A 17,285-nucleotide genomic window follows, 5' to 3' on the forward strand; every position below is an offset into this window, starting at 1 on the left:
CTTGTATTCAAGGACTGAGGCACAAAATGCTAATGTGAGGGCTCAGAGGGGAAATATAGTTCTCCTGCATATTTGAGAAAATGTGAAGCCCTTTCGAGAAAATCTAATAAACATAATAATCACAGGCTGCTGACACTAAGGAAAAAGCACCTCATTCGCTCTTTCTTTTATGCAGCGATTTACTGGTCCCTACTGATTTTCAAATTGGATCACTGCAGTAAATTATCCATGCCAGTACCTGTGAAGGAAAGCACTGGGATCCATATTTGTTTAGTGCTGTGCTTAAATCAGCAAGAATGATAAATTTGATGGTGTGAAATTGGAAATATCAAGGGCTTTTCTCAGTGAATGAGCAAGTATCTCCATTTGTAATTTATTGTGACCCTTTTCACTGTATGTGCTTTGTATCTCAAACGTTTATTTCAAAACAAATTAAATTGTTTTCTGTATTGATACAGCTATGGTTTCATTGATGTTCTTGAAATCATATTGTATCCTTTTTTTTCCTGGATTTAAAATATTACCAATGTTTGTTGCGAGACAGCACTTAGTTTAAGTTCAAATCTCTGAGCTTGAGTTACTGACCAGCAGTTTTTCATGTTAAATGTTCTAGGTGCATGTTGGGTGTTGTGTTTTTTTGTTTTGCTTTGTTTTTTTGGTGTCTTAAGTGCAGGATGCAGTGAGCTACTGCAGCTTCACATTTGTTTTTTCTAGAGAAAAAGGAAGACTAAGCTGTACATCAAAACCAAAAAAAGCTGATCCATCTTTTTAAGTCATTGGCACTATTCTGCTTTACCTCTGACATAGGTAACACCAAGTCCTGTGAAAAAATTTACCTACGTGCGCAGTTTACTGCTGCATTTTCAGTGCAGGTGTTAATAGACTGTACACCTGTGTTTTGGCAGGAGTCCTGTCTCTTTAATCTTAAAATAGGTTCCTTTGTGACTGATTACATCCTGCTACCTAAGTAAGTGCCACTGCTGAACTGAAAACGAGTCATAGCTAGCGCTTGATTACTTGGAGTTTATATCAGTATAATACTAATTTGTTTTGCAACTAAGAAGCAAAATTGCAAACTGGTGGTGTTAGAATGTGACCCTATGTTACCTTCTTGTGGGCTAGCCTTAGCTCATTTGTGGTGGCACGTTAAATTACCTGACTTCTGTTCAACCCCAGTGCTGACCAGATGGGCTTTTTCCTACCACAGCTGGCTGCCACCATACAACTGTGGTTTTGTAGAAGCAGTAGCGTGGATTGTATTCTAAGGAGCCATGAAAGACTTTGCTCTTAAAAGAAAGCAATAGTTAATTTTTCTTCTCCCTTTATCCTGACTTCCATGCGGCTGACCATGATACCTTGCTTGCGAGGTGAGTGAAGTGTTGGAGCAGTCCAGACTGCTGCCTGGGATGAGGAAACTGGTTTCCTTGAGGACAAGTGCAGATCATGGTATTTCTCATTTGCTACGTGTGTTCCTATGAATGTTCACTCATGCACCTTTGCCAGTGCGAAGAGCAATAGTATGTTGGATGAAGATGGTGCATCAGTTGGTTGAGATATTTCACAGGGAAACTAAGCCAAAAACCAGAAATGATAAAGGTGCAGGGCTAGATTATCTCCAAGGTTAAAGCAATGTCAACTATAGTTTTCACAAAGGTAGAAATGTAATAGGAGAAGGAAGAAGAATGGGGAAAAAATAACAAGAACATAGAAGAGTTCAGCTCTGTGCTAAAAAGAGGCATGGACTTACTACTGGGTGTTCTGTTGCTTTCACAACCCCTGATTCGCCATTCATGGTTTATGCCATCAGTATCCTCTGGATAAGACTTAGGTTTTCTAGCTGTAAATTATTTCTGGTTTAGTCCCTATTAAAATACAATTGGAATAGCATGTTCAGATGCTGCTACATTGTACAAGAGCTGACAGGCTGATCTTGGTTTACTTAAAATGGAAAACAGCTGCAGTGGAATTATGTGTTCTTGTCCATTGTGTTTGAAGCTCCTGTAATGGAAAAGTAGAGAAATAAACACTATGGTCTATATTGCTACTGGGCTTCTTGGCTTTTTTTTCCCTTTTCTTTTTTTTTGTTTTAAGCTTTTCTCTTTCCATATTGCTTTGCTACATTTTTATATTGGCAATCTAGGGGGTTTGCTTCTATATGTAAAAATGCATATAGAGCATATTTATAACTTGGCATTTTAACATTTTTGGATTTAATGTTTTTAATCTAGGAAATCTGACCAAACAGTGTCTTGAGATGACAGATGTTTGCCTAGTACAATCTCTTTCAACATACTTTCTGCTATAGCAGCTTCAGTTAGGTTCTGGGTAAAGCACAACAAAAATCATTGTGAATCCTTTCAGTGATAGAGTTTAAATCAAAGCCATTACTAGCAAGTTTTTTTGTAATGGCAGATGGAAATCTGAAGTTGATTTTCTGAATTCTCATGTGTCCACTGGCATTTTAAAAGTTGTATAACTGTATAATACAGAGAAATATTGAAGCCTTAGAAACTACAGTTATAGCATCAAGAATTAGTTCAGTGTTGAGCATCCAGTGGTTCTGTCTACATTTTTAATTCTCTCAAATTTATTAACATCACTCTGGGGCAGAGGTAAGCAGGAAGTTTGGTTGCATCGATGTTTGTGCTGTATGTATGCTTACAGCAGTAGGTAAATGACTGAATAAAACACATAATATTTTGAGGTTTTTTTTCTGTTTAGATATGATGATACACTTCGCTCTTTATGATTAAAAAGCTTCTTCCTGCCTGCTGCCAGTCTTCTCTCTTTGCAGAGTGTTACACCTTTGTAAGGGAAATAGTTTTTTAAAAAGATTCTTGCACTGAGTAGGTTCTTCTAATATCCTGCCTTTATACACTTCAAAAGTACTAGTCAAGCTTATTTCACATTCTTATAATCAGATTTTTTTTTTCTTAACAAGCAAAAGAATCAAGATGCTTTTAACTGGTCCTTGATTTGTTCATGTAAGATTGTAGGACGGGGAGTAGCAGGAGACTGGACCGACCTGCTGATGCAGGAAGCTTCCTCCAGTCCTGTGTTCCTATGCATGTCTGCGTATTACTGTAGAGAATAAGAGTAGTTGTTTCAATATATTATGTATCTAGTATGTTTTTTAAGAATTTTAAACTAGCTTTCTGCATTAGGATGAAGGTAAGTTCTGCAAACCTGAAGAGTTCTTTCTCCTTACTCAAAGGCTGGAAATCTTATTTGACAATATGATTTGGTCATTTGAAATGAAATTGAGTTCTTCCATGTGCTAATTTTATTCCAAACCACTGACCTCTAGTGGCTGGTTTGCAACTATGAAGCACAACGTTTTAGTAGTTTAATGTGCTCCTTGTGTGTCTGTTGGCTACCGGAGAGTCTTTTTTTCCTTTAAATTTGTCAGAAGAATAATGTCTCTTCACAATTTATTGTGCTTTGGCTTCGCAAGTATCTACTTGCCTTACACATTAGAAAGATCAAAATAAAACCAGATTTATGGTTAAGGTTTCTTTAAAGAAATAAATACTCACAAGCCCAAATGTTTGTTGTGATTGTTGGGAAGCTAGAAGACCCTACGATCTGTGAGACCACCCCATAATAAAAATCTTAAAACATTTATTGTCAAATCCTTACAGTCAGAAAACACAGTGGTTTTATTAGCAGAATCCTGATTCCTTTTTGCTAAGGATGTTGCTGCTTTACAACTGAAGTCTTTCCTACATGTGTGGGTGTGGAATTACTGATCCAGGATCAGTAGTATTTTCATCTTTTTCCTGCATAACCATGAAGCGCACATTTCTGGATATATGTCATATGAATCTTTCCCTTTTCCCTAACTTGATTATAGCTGCATATGTCCCAATATAACTCCCATTGATTTTTTTTTTTTTTTTTTTTTTTGAGATAGGCAAGTGACTTGTCATTCCCTACTGCGAGAAAAAAATTTTTATAAGTGTAATGCATCTCTTTAGGAAAAACAGTATTGAGTAGCTAAAAGGAGTGCCTGCATTAGCATGTTAAATCAGAGCCATACCGGGTTTTTTAATTGAATCCCCTAATTGTTCTTATTTACCATGAAACCAAACTGGAACGTCTCCTCTAGGCTCACTCCTAATGAGCTCTAGTTTCTGTCAGGGATACAGGGCCTGCCTGGTATGGGGGCTGCATTGCTGCCAACTTCTCCCGTATGTACCAAGTGCACATGGCAGTGGAGGGCTTCCAAACCATGGAGGCAACATGTGGTGTCCTGAGGTCTTTTGAGCACTAAATAAAATGGCCAAATGACATTTCTGCCTCTGTCAATCTCTAGCCCTCAAAGTTTATCCCATTTTTCTCCTATCCTGATGTTCCTTTCCTTCTTTACCTGTCCTATCTCCTGTTGTCTGCTCTTGTGAAACCCTTTCTCTCTTTTGGAATTCCCTCCCTCTGCTTTTTATTGTGCTCCCACTTCAACCGATTCTGCAGTACTGACGTCAACTTAGCCTCCAGAAGATCTGGCATGCGTCACCTGGGTTCGTGAGGAAAGGATGTGGTTGCCAGCCTGTGCGGAATAACTTTATATTGAATATGTGGAAAAATTTCTTCACCGAAAGGGTTGTCAAGCACTGGAACAAGCTGCCCAAGGAGGTAAGTGATTGAGTCACCATCCCTGGAGGTATTTAAAAGACATGTAGATGTGCTAAGGGACACGGTTTAGTGGTGGATTTGGCAGTTTTAGGTTAACAGTTGGACTTGATGATGTTAAAGGTCTTTTCCAACCTAAATGATTGTATGACTGCAAGCAGCTCCAGCAGCAGCAGCAGGTCGCTGGCCGCCTGGCTACTGCTGCAGTTGAAAGGGCTGGTTCAGCTCTGCTACATGCAGTTCCAGAAACTGAAGGTGACTATGCTGGTGTTCAGGTGAATGAACTGCATGTGAATAATTAAAAACACTTATCCACATGCTGGAAATGAAAGATATTTAATTCTGGTTTATGTTGATCTTTGACCCAGTGATGGTGAAATAACTTTACAGACTGATGATAGTACATGACTCAGCGTGGTGTTACGGAGATTTCTGTAGATTCACCATTTTGTGCTTCGGAAGAGTCATTCCCCTCATGCACCTGCCCACCATGAAATATTTTCTCTTTTTCTGTTAATTTAAATATTTTACCTGAAAAACTCAAAGGCTGTTTGGGATCACTGGGCACTTTATGTATTTGTACTTTTTTTTCTTTTAAATTATCAGAATGTATTTTCTTGGTGTTAACAATATATGTGTAGGATCATAAAAGGTACAAAATCAAAACAGTCTTTCCTTTTTAGAAACCTTGCTATGCTGTATGAAAGACACACAAGGCAGGATGTTATGGGAATCCCAAAGAGTAAAGTATATTAAGTCATTACCTCAGCTCTTGTCACTGATCTGGGGACATTGCAAGTCTCCTTCACTGTATGAACTCGAAATCTTTAATGAATTTCAGATTAAAAAATATTCAAATTTGCTTTATATTACATCATTTTGCATAAAAGGAACACTAAAATCCTTCACTGTATATTAGCCTTTACATATCACTGATTTCTTGCTAGATAGTAACATTGGAGAATTTCATCATGATGTACTGTTGTAGCTCAAGTAATCCAGTCAGTCACTTACTTATTTTAAATAAACAGAAATGATGAAAAAAAGTTTCCAAAGGTCTATACTTCAACCCAGTCACCTGTCTGTCTTGATCTGCAAGCAGCTAAGTAAACTATTTAAGCATCTCCATAAAGCAGGTTCTAAATCTTAAAAGGTTGTACCCACCCAGTCCCTGTTCTTCCTTCTTAACAACATGGTAAAGCAACCTAAGCTTCTAAGTTTTTACTGGCAAGGTAATATGCTTTATATAACGTGGTTCTAGAGTTTTTTGCAAAAGGATGCCTGAGGAAATGACCCTGATATAGTAGCCAGCTTCCCTATTCTTATAAGCAATATATCAAGATCTTCATGCTATAGGAATATGAACAATCTCTGTCCCCTAGCCAGAGGTTCAAATAGCACAGAAGCCCCTGTATGAGTATGGCATATATAAATAATAATTTTTTTATCAGGTCAGAGTTTAGCAACTTGAATGGGAACGAGATATTTTTATTTCTATTTTTTCTTTAAACTGGCTTGATTTCATGAAATACAAGCTTAAAATAGCTATTGTATAACCACTATTCCAATTAAACCTTAGGATGGAATTCCAACCATATCGAATGAAAATGTTGCGACTCAATGAGAAACAACCTCTTACTTATTCACTATGGCTATATATAGAAGTCTTTGCCACAGGCAAAAGGTTTTTTAATATAGTTAGGATGGCTGAAATATGTGAGCAGTTCCCTATCATTTAGTGGTTATAGATAACTAATGGTTGTGTTGCTTGTAAATAAGGATTTGAGATTTTTGGTTTAGGATCCTGCAGCTACATGGTATTTCATTATCAATTGCTTTGTGGACTTGGCTATCACACACTGAACAGGGTGTTATTGATGTTTCAGTATTTATCAATAGAAAGGTTCCTGCAAAGCCCTTGATCATGTGAATCCTGGTTGATTGCCACACCGGTAGTATCTATTAATCTGTCTGTGCTATTCCAGCTTTATTTTTTTCCTTTCTATTTCATATTCACAACTACAAAACCAGACAAGGCAAATTCAGTTATTCAACTGGATAAAAGAATATGAAATAGTTTAGTAATTCCATTTGGATAGGAAATGATAAGCCTGAAGAAAAACATTTTTGGAACTAATGCAACAGCATCTCTTCTGGAATACGGCAGAGGCTCTTAAGGAATTAAAAATGTTTCAAGAATTTCTGCCTATATTCTTTCAAATATATTTGTGGAGGGAAAAGAAAGGGAACCCTGTCAACCTAATTTTTCTTCTTTTCTCACTATTAGGCTCTCATCAAAATTACGAGTAGCTAGCAAAACATACATCAGCTGTATGTTAGACCCCAACTAAAATTGGTGAATTGACCTCACCTTTGCTACTTTACAACTTGCAGTGAATTTAGTATTTAACTCCATTGCTGTACATCTGGTACTTAATGATCCAGCATCTGTTGCAATACTCCTGATTCACCTGGTATGGCTGTGATTGGACTACTGGGAAGATGAGCGTTAATTATTTTGTGCAAGCATTTTACTTCAATCTGCCTCCATTGGGCTTCTAGGAAAACTTGTACAGGTAATGCTAATCACTAGCTGCCTGGTGAAGAACCTACGTGCCAGCAAACCTTGCTCAAAATCTAATTTGGTATGTTAAAGACAGGCACTATAATAATTCTCCTCGGCAACCAAATGCTTTGTGGATTACCAGGTACATTAATTATCCAAATTCCCTGCCAAGCTGTCTTCTGGTGAGCTCCCATGTTCCCCCTAGTGTGCAAAAACAGACAAGGAAGCCAGAGGCTATTCTGGAAAAAACTTTTAAAAATTTGAGCAATTTTATAGAAAATCGTGTAATCTGATGCCAGTGGGACTAATTACATGCATGGTCCTGAGCCAGACTGTAGGTGAGAAGGAGGAGGTGTTGCAGGGCCGGAATGGGCACAAGATGACATCGCAACCCTCTGACTGCAGTATCATCCACAGGGTGCTCTGGAGAAAGAAAGATTTTTTTTATTAAACCTTGTTTTGTCAGCGCGGATCTGGAAAGCAGGTTTTAGCGGGGAGCTTAGCACAGAGAAGATTTTCACATAAAAATCTTGCCAACAGACGTAGCGCATGTGTTTCAACGTTATCTATAAAAACATATCGTTACGTGTTTTTAACTTGCGGTAACAAATTCCGCGCAAGTACACGCGTTACACGCACACGGTACGTATCATCTCTTTATTACGGGCAGTAAATTAGCAGCTCCTGAGCAGGAGGCGCTTCCCACGTGCACTTCGGACGCGGCCCTGCCGCAGACAAGCCGGGCCGGGCTCAGGGCCGAGCCGGGCCCTGCCCTCCCTCCCGGGGTCAGGGGACGCGTCCCCGCCGCCGGCCCGCACCTCAGCCCCCGTGGCGACGTGCCGCCCCGCCGCGCGCCGGCAGCGGCTCTGCGCAAGCGCGGCGGCAGGTGCGGATGAGCCAGCGGCGGCCACCGGGCGGCGCGCCCTCCCGGCGGCCCGGAGCGCCCTCCGCACATCCGGGTGCCGCGGCACCGCCCACCGCCGGCCTGCCGGCTACCGGGCCGCGCCGCGCCGGGTGTCTCCGATGCGAATCGCCGCCTGCTCGCCGGCCGCTGGCGTGCGGCGGGGAGCGGCCCGGCTCCGCGCTTGGTCGCCGTCATGATGCCGGCCCTGGCCGCCCAGCGGCGGGGCTGCCGCGGCCTCTACCGCCTGTACCTGCGGTGCCAGACGGCGCCGCTCCCCCGCGCCTGCCACGGTGAGTCCCTCAGGGCCCGGCCCGCCGCACGGCGCCGGCGGGCTGCCGAGACCCCCCAGCTGTGTGGAAGCTGTGTGCTCGCGTGGGGAAAAGCGAGTGCCGGCGCTCGCAGGCGCCTGGTGCCGGCCGGCCTCGGGCACCAGCAGGGCGGGAAGGGATTCCTCCTGTGCCCGCGGCGCTGCCCGCGACTGCGGGGCATCTCCGGGCCGGGAGCGGCGGAGAGCGCAGGCTGCCCTCCGAATGGCGACCTGAGAAAGAAGGGAAGCGGCCAGGTCGTAGCCGCCTCGGTAGGCGCGGCGGGCCCTGACGCGCGGAGTACCTCACCGCCGGTGTTTGCACACGCCCTTCGGAGGCCTCCGGCCCTGTCAGTCCTAGTCTGACGTAAAACCGATACGTCATGCCCTCGTTGGGGTTGAAGTTTGCAGTAATTGTATAAAGTGAAGCGCAGTCTTACAGGGTTGGTGTTGGTCTGAGGAGTGAGCCCTGGGCTTTTCCTTCAGGCCGCAGATCCCGTGAGGGTAAAATTCTGACCAATTTTGTCCCTCTTCCTGTGATCACTTACGGTTTGAAGGGCAGCAAATACCTTTTGCTTTAAGGGCTTCTTCTGTACGTATGGATTAGTAGGAAAAACGTCCTCTAAACATGCTGATTCAGGTACCCTTTTTCAGCTGCTCCAGTATCACCAAAGCGTAGGAAACAACGCGGATTATGTTATGCTGTGTATTTATTGTAGTCTTTTAAGAGTTGTAATCAGCAAGTTCACTGAGCCGTGATGAGTTGATTTTTCTGGGCTTTTGTCACATTAGCAACCACTAATAGTCAATAAGAGCTTATCTGACCTTTTTTTTTAGTGAAATTGTTCTTCTGTAAGGCTCAAATCGGCTGATGCACGCATGCAGATGCTTCTGTGTGGTAAACGACTAAAATTAAAGGAAAACTGTTGATACTTCTACGGAATGAACAGCTTTATAAAATACTCTCAATAAATTGAGAGGTGCATTATTCGTGTATGATTAATCATACTTTGTATGATTTGATTTACCAGCACTGTGCTTTCTTTCTTTTTTCTAAAAAAAAATGTATTTATTTATTCTTTTAGTGACTGCTTTCTTAAACAGCTAGTTTGCCTGCTGCGTTTCTGGTTGGAAGAGTTATATATCCTCTCTACAGAAGTCTTTGTGCTGCCTAAAAGAAACTGGTTGTTAATATAGGGTGGCCTGGACTGCATACAACTCTACTTTTGGCTAGTCTCTTGGAATTGAAAATTGCCTACTCAGGGTGATTTCTCAATAGACTTTTTGTATATTTTTCTTGTAGTTTGTTGTAGATGTTGTAAAATTTAAAATTCTTTTGTATAAAATGTTTTATACAATGTTTTGTGCTTTTCAGTGTAATTCCCGTAGCAAGTTGCTCTTAATATGTAATGCACACAGTTAAATTTTTCTAAATTGGTAAGCTGTGGTTTGTACAGAGTGTAGATCATAGAATTGTAGAATGGTTTGAGTTAGAAGGGACCTTAAGGTCATCTAGTTCCAACGTGCCTGCCACAGAGTGAAATGAAATGAAGTAGTTCTACTATTAGTATGCTAATAGTTTTGTAGTGATCTCTATTTGTTCTTTTTTTTTTTAAAGATTTTTGAGGCAGTATGAGTAAAATGAGACTTAATGTATTATCAGTAAACCAATCTTACCAAATAGCTTTATGTATTTTTTTTTCCATCCCCTTAAGATCGTCTAGAGGTCTTTAGAAAAAGTGCATACCGGATTGTACGGGGGAAAAAAACGTTAGAATGAAGTTTAAAAGTAGATGTTTGAAGGGTGGCAGTGAAAGTGTGCTGTGTACTCCCATTTTATAATTCTTAAACATGGGTAAGATAAGCACAGATCCGTACTTAAAAAGCTGAACTTCCATAACTTATGCTGGTATAGCTGGACTGCTTTCTCTTCTTTTTCCTTCCAAAATGGTTACCTGAAACGTCTTTTTTTCCTCCTTCTGTTAGGATGGCAAGCTTCAATGAAAAATGGGAGTCTCTCTTATATTCTACCATGCAGTCGTCTGCCTGTGCAGTTGATGAGTCAAGTGAGAGTTTATACCTCTGATGGTCAGAAAAAAGATCTTGGATCAGAAGACAGAAATGGATCACCCTCTGAAGAAACGCTGCATAAAGTTGGAACAGGTAGTACTAAGCTAAAATAAAGAGTATGTATATAAATGTAAAACTTCATTTATTTAACAATTGATAATTTCTTTTTTTCCAATTGTATGATATTACAGTTGCAAAATTCTTAGTATTTGTTGCTTGTGGGCATCTATCTGTAAACTTCAAATGCATGAGTAGGAAGGAATGCTGAAATTTATTTCCTTGACATTCTAGTATTTAAAGGAATTAGGTTTAGAGTAATCAAATTCAAAGTGGTGATGATAAAATGTGGATATCAGAAGGGATTAGGTAATTTAAGGGATAAGAAATGGAATGTATTACTTGTTTTTTACCACTTCGCTTGCTTACGTGAATTCTTTTTGTAGTATTTCAGGTTTGTTGTGTGAAATGAACTAGTGATAAAGATTGAATGAGTGTGAATACTGAGCACTGTGACTTCTCCAGGGCAGGCTGTAGATGACCGGTAAAGCAGGTTGAGCTGTTTCATCTGCTAGAGCTTTGTAATCTGACAGTTGTCAGAACTACAGCATTCACATTGAACACTTGATACAATGGACATAGCCTGACCCTGCTTGCTGTTCAGTTTGATTGTCAGTCTGGTGCTTGTGAAATTCAGAACTGTCTTGTCCTTGCTCCATTGTAGCATCCTCTATTTTTTCTGCTTGTGAAGTGTAGGACTGCACAGGTAGATGTTTGTGCTTAAGAGATAAGAAATGCTTTTGAAAATGAAAGCTCTGTTTCTGTGTGCATTTGTCTAAAACTAAATGGTCTGCTAAAGAAAATTTTCTTCTCTTCATTGTCAGGCTAGCGGGTATTCCTTCTTTTAGTAACTTTTAAATTCCTGAGGCTAGCAGCAGTCTTTAAAAGCACGTAACTGTAGCCAGCTAAGAGTATTACTTTTCTGATGTTTGGAAGTGCAAAAGTGGATCTTAAATGTTGTTCTAAGTGTTGTAATTAGATGTTGTTTTTTAAGTCTGTGATTCGATTTTAAAAGAGGATAATACTTAACCCTGTTTATGTTTCTTGGAAAGTCTTGAGCTGAAGATGGTTGCTGGAGGGTGAGGTTCTTGCAGAAGAATGTCTGCCTGAATACAGTGAGAGGCTGTAGAGCCAGTTGTAGTTGTTGGTATTTTCTGGATTCTTAACGTGCAGTTGAAAATTGGACATGTGAAGATAGTCTTAACACTATTGCTTTCGTGATTGCCTTAAGTTTATATAATTGTTGATTGTCATTAGAAGGGGTGTTCCCACCCTATGCATGCACACTTCGTATAGGGGGTGTTTTCTGGGGCCTAGTGGTCTGCGCATTACGGGCATATTACCACTGTTTATTTAAAAAGCATGTTTTGATAGGTTTCTGAACAGGTAATATACTACTTGTAAAGACTCCCATACTTTTCCAGTAACTTAAGTATTTAGCAAAAAACGTATCTCTCTTGGATCTCCATTTCTTGATCAGTAAACTTGGGGAATGTTTTTCCTGTTAATGTGATATTGAAAAAATGTATACATCTTGAAAGTTGTATCATATCAACCTCTGTTTTGTACAAAAAACAGTAGTTGTGAATTGAAGTGTTCTCTATGTGTTTGTGTTTTTTTTTTTTTCCTATGATGCACTGTGATTTTTGTCCAGTCTCTAGGCTGAGGTACTAAACTTCAAAAGGGTACCTGATGTGGTCTCTGTGCATAGATATAAATCTTGATATTTTTGTGCCTTTTTTTTTGTCCCCTCTGAAATGTTATGACCCAGTCTTTTGTTAAATAATTTTGGTGATATTTCTTATATTGACATAAATCGTTGCACGCAGTTTCTGAAAAGAAGCTACTAGTCAGTTTTTGCTAAGCAATCTTAGCTGAAGTTTTTTGTCATGCGTATTGATAGATGAACTGTCTGGTGTTTTAAACCAGTGAGAAAAGAAAGGAAAGGAACAACAAAGGGTTTTTTGCTTTTGGTTTCAAGTCAAACAAAAACTGATAGGGATGACTGTTATGGGAATGCTAGCTATTTATGGTCCAGCCTTACTTGATGTGTAGTAAGATCAATTTCATAAATTTATAAGTGTTATTTTTCCAAGAAAGTATAGTTGGATTGTTTTTAGCCTTAGTCCTCAGTTGCTGTTAAGGCAATAACCAATTGCCTGATGAAAAGATAGTTACATAGTCCAAGCTTCAAGAATCTCTGACCTTTGAGTAATTTGAGTAGCATTAGGAGTATCTCATTAAGTTATCACAAACCTGCTTGAAAAATTTTCATGGATTTTTTTATATATCACTTTCAGTAAGGTTAGATTTGATTTTGTTAATGACTGTGGATGTGTGGCAAACCTGCAATGTTAGAGAGTGGTGGCGCACAAAAGAGTGGGTATGTTGGTTCGACTTGTTAGAATCCTGAGGGTTTTTGTCTGAAAGCAATATTGAGATGTGTGAGATAAGGACACAATATTTGTTTGTGTTTTCAAGTAGTACTTCTGATTTCTGAGTAGAAGTCTCCCTGAAATTCTTGGAATTCATTATTTTGCAAATGTTAAGATTCACTGAATAGTACAGTGAATTATATTTTACTGCCTTTTTATTGAGTCATATCCTCAAATTTCAAAACCAGCTAAAATACTTTGTTTTCATTCTAGCTCTGGCTTGTGACACAGGCACTGCGAATTTTAGTTTAAATATTTTATATTCTAAGGAGCTAGATTATTTTAATTGAAAAAGCTTCAGTCCCTTAAAATTGAATTACAGCTTGAAAGCTCTGTGAGACTCAGGTGGTCAGCAGCTGTAAACTATATAGAATTCATTTCATTTACTCGTCTAAAATTTAGCATAAAACTTGCCCCAAACTATTAAGTACACTGTTAATTTAAAAAAAAAAAAATCTGGATACTTTCTGATGTATGTTGCAAGTTGATGCTCTTCTGCAAGCTGCTAGGAGTTTATTGATCAACGCTGTATTAAATGTCTTTTTTTTTTATTTTGCTATTTCTGTCTTTTATTTTGAGAGTTTTAAATGTCGGAAATCTAGGAAAAATTTTTTTAATTATCAGGATGGAAAGCAATACTAAGATATGTTATTTTGTTATGTCAACCAAACTCTACTAAAAAGAAAAATAGATCCTTACATATTTACGGTTAGTTTTATTTATATTTTACAGGACAAGATACGAGCAATGCAGGTCAAAAGCAGTCTTTCCTTAAAGAGCCAATCCAAGTAAAAGGTAAAGAAATACTTCCTGCATTGAAACTTTCTGCTGTCTGCTAGTAGTCAAAAAAGACATGTGTAAGGAAACTGCGATTCCTCTTCAATTGTGTAACAAATTATGTGAATAACATTTAAAAACACACTCGTATGTCAGCTTTGTTTGGTACCCAGTTGTTTGAAAATGACTTCTGAAAAATCAAATATAGCAATATTCCTTCTAATGACTCGCTCTTCTATGTCTGTTTTTAATTGTTTTGTTTAAGCTGACGAGTTTGCCAGGAAAAGACTGAATTTGTTTTCTCATCTGTTATCACAGTCTGTCCTCCTTGCATGTTTTTAGGCATGTCCATTCACCATCTCAGACTTCATGTGGCTAAGCTGAATACTTGATCTTCCCCTGTTCCTTCCTCTAAGTCTTCCTCTGCTCCTTCTTATTGCAGAGTTAATCTAATCAGTGTTGCTTCTAAATATATTTTGAACTGCCTAATCTGAGTCCTGTAATGTTGCTGTTTGTGCCTGTAATAAATATCTGCTTTTGTCTTTAGTTACATTGTTTAAAAACTTAAGTGGATAAAAGCATAACTTTCTTTGATGTTTTTAATGTATCATGACTTGATTTCACTCTGAAAGTTTGTATTATGTCATTGTGAGAATTACACCATTAAAAACTTCTTGGACTTTTGATCGCTCCTCGCCTTCTGTGTATGGAAGTAACTTTAAAGAGAAATGGAAATTTCTATTTTGATAAAGTTTGTCAAAAAAAAAAATCTCTGGAGTGAAAGTGACTCAGCAGGCTATAAACGGTATCAAAATTCCTTCTTGTCTTTCCCCAAGTTTAAAGAAACATCAAATCATAATACTTGTCAGTTACAAGGTGAGATCAGTGTGTCTCTCCATATTTTCCATACCCTTTTGTCTGCATCCTTTATGTCAATTTCTTTGAGTCTTTTGTCACTTAGTGTATGTGTGCAGGGGGAACATACCAGGTAGGTAGGAGAGATTAGATAGACTGTTAAATAATTGTAAAAATAGATACATCTTTCTGTGAGAAGAGAGTTTTGCCTTTGTAGGTTATAGACAAACGAGCATGAATGTTTATGTTAAAGTTTTTGATGGTGCCTAGAAAGTAGAATTCTAGTCTTCAGATGCTGCTATGACTTAGAAATTTATTGATCCAAGTATTATTTGGACAGTAACATTTTTAAAGGATCACTAAGCTTAAAATTTTGTGCTGAAGTGTTTTATTTGCATTGTCTTTTATTGGGTTTTGTCCTTCTTTGGAAATACCAAATGGATTTTTTTTCCTCCACATCTATGTGCAGTTTTATACAGTTATTTGAACTAGGGTTAGGATTGGTGAGATATTCTGCAATGTACAGTTGGTTATACTATCTTCTTTTAGTAAAATTTACCTGTGTTTCTGAAAAATGGATTAGTAAGTGTTTGATAAATCTATGTTATTTTTTACTAAGGTTAATACACCTTGAATATATATCTGTTTTAAATAATAAAAGACGGGAAGCATTCTTCTTGTTTAAAAATATTCATCCTGTTCTAACATAAGTAAATAATGGGCTGTTTTTAGGATATCTCTAATTTCTTGTCACCTTCACTCAGGAGCATTGAGGGATGAATGTGCTCACTCCAGTAGTTAAAAAAATTGTTTAAGTTCAAACTGGTTGACAGAAATCAGATTATTATGTTAAAAATTGATATCTCTACTGTTACTGGATTGTTGAGTGTCAAGCAATATATTTTGCCTTTTAAGCTTTCAAAACTCAGAAATAAGACAATGTAGAACACTGGGAAAAATTTTCTCAAGTCTCTAAATGCAGTATCTTTCTGTAAGTATCCTGTGACTTAACGAGAAATTCTGGACTAACTATAGAAATCATATCAATCCTATGATACACAGGAAGTTCATGTGTCTTCGTAAGTCTTCTTGCCTGCAGAATTTGAACTTTTTAGTTGTGTTGTTTAATGTTAATCTTTCAGTAATTGTAACTCTTCTTCCAAAGTGCATAAGATTTCTAACGGAAGTGAGCGTATAGTGACTTACACTTGAAAATAAGATAGAGTTATGTACGTATAGACAAGCAGGAAATAATGGTGTAAATTTAAAATTCCATTTATCCTTTTTCTAAATAGGTGTGGTATTTTTTTCCTTATGCATGAAAATCCGATGTGATAAGAGTACATCTTCTAGACATAAAAAGCATTATAAATAAAGAATGTGTATTTTTAATTGTTATAAATGCCCAACATTAAGTGTGCTAATTTGAAGATAATGATTGAGAAAAACAACATATAGAATCCGTCTCAGTTCTCTGTATGGTCTGCAAAGGTAAAAATCTTACCTGCAGAAGGTGGAATTGGTTAAGTGTTGGGGAAAAAAGCAAATGGAGCTCTGTGTTGCCATTTCACAGTTGCTAAAGCAAGGGTTTCCAAATTGCCATATTTGAATACTGTCTTAGTAGAAACGCCATCTCTGACGTAAAAGCTGGAGAGGTAGCTGACAGCGGCAGTTAAGTATGTGGGATGTTTGAGAGCCCTGAAGTACAATTTAGGAAGTAGCATTTTTGGAGATAGATCATTCTACTCTTACTTGTTTCCATATTGAAGAACATTCCTGTCTCTTCACTGTAAGTTTTCTGTCTTGCTGACAAGCATTGTTTCTCAGATCTCCACTTAGAGGTATTATGATATGACACTAGATTGAATTACCTTTTGAAGTTTCTGCCGAGTGACTTAATTTGCTTACCTATTTCTGTTTTTAAGTGAAAGCAGTCCTTAAAAAAAGAGAGTATGGACCAAAATACACACAGAATAACTTCATCACTGGAGTCAGAGCAATAAATGAGTTTTGTCTTAAATCCAGGTATGATAGTTTTGAGTTGAAATATAAATTGCAAATGTTTGTTTGTATGTGCTGCTGTGATTGTAGAGTGATTTTGCACAGCAACTTTTTCTAAATGCTTTTGTGATATACGTAATCATATGTGACTGAAGTTAGTTCTTGTTTGCTAAGTGTTACGGTGGATTAGGAACTTGCACTTAGTTTGCATGTTTCCATAGTGGCTTCTTAAAGTAATTTGTTTGTACTTATATGACCATAAATCTAGTTGAGGGTGTCTACCTCTAGAGCAGCTAGTCATAGAGGGGAATGGCAAGTGACTTGTTTCAGCATTTTGGAGTCATGATGGTTTGATGTGAACGTCTCTAAAAGACCAGTGGATACCTCATGTTACATGAGGTCTGTAATTTGGAATAAAATATAATCTGGTTCATTGTAACCTAACTGTTGTTATTTGGTTCGGATTTACTGCCTTTGACTATGTGCCATGCCTACCAGGAGGTCTTACTGAGTATTGCAGGGAATCTGACAGACACCTCAATTATAGCGTGTTATGTGTGTCACCCCAAGGCCTAACATCTTTGTTTAACTTCTTATGCTGTCACTGTTCCTCCCCAGTTTTTACATACAGTGTATGTCACCAGGCTTCGTCTTTGGTGAAAATCCAGTGACAAATTATGCTTAGTC

The 17,285-nt window shown here is 38.4% G+C and overlaps 1 protein-coding gene across 3 annotated transcripts in view; it reads left to right on the forward strand.

The window, feature by feature from the left end:
• Positions 1-8,292: 8,292 nt before the first annotated feature.
• Positions 8,293-17,285, forward strand: part of SLC30A9 (solute carrier family 30 member 9) — a 39,491-nt gene continuing 30,498 nt past the window's right edge. For 2 of the 3 annotated variants that reach the window (XM_086611499.1, XM_086611498.1), the window contains exons 1-4: positions 9,268-9,301; positions 10,390-10,566; positions 13,698-13,760; positions 16,523-16,622. In XM_086611499.1, coding sequence (XP_086467625.1) covers positions 9,283-9,301; positions 10,390-10,566; positions 13,698-13,760; positions 16,523-16,622 — 359 coding nt within the window. In that variant the 5' untranslated portion in view covers positions 9,268-9,282. Of the gene's footprint in view, positions 8,390-9,267; positions 9,302-10,389; positions 10,567-13,697; positions 13,761-16,522; positions 16,623-17,285 lie in introns of those variants that run through there. The other variant, XM_086611497.1, reaches the window with a different exon arrangement.

The sequence above is a fragment of the Tauraco erythrolophus genome, chromosome 5 (genome assembly GCF_009769465.1).
Source record: "Tauraco erythrolophus isolate bTauEry1 chromosome 5, bTauEry1.pri, whole genome shotgun sequence".
Classification (NCBI taxonomy): domain Eukaryota; kingdom Metazoa; phylum Chordata; class Aves; order Musophagiformes; family Musophagidae; genus Tauraco; species Tauraco erythrolophus.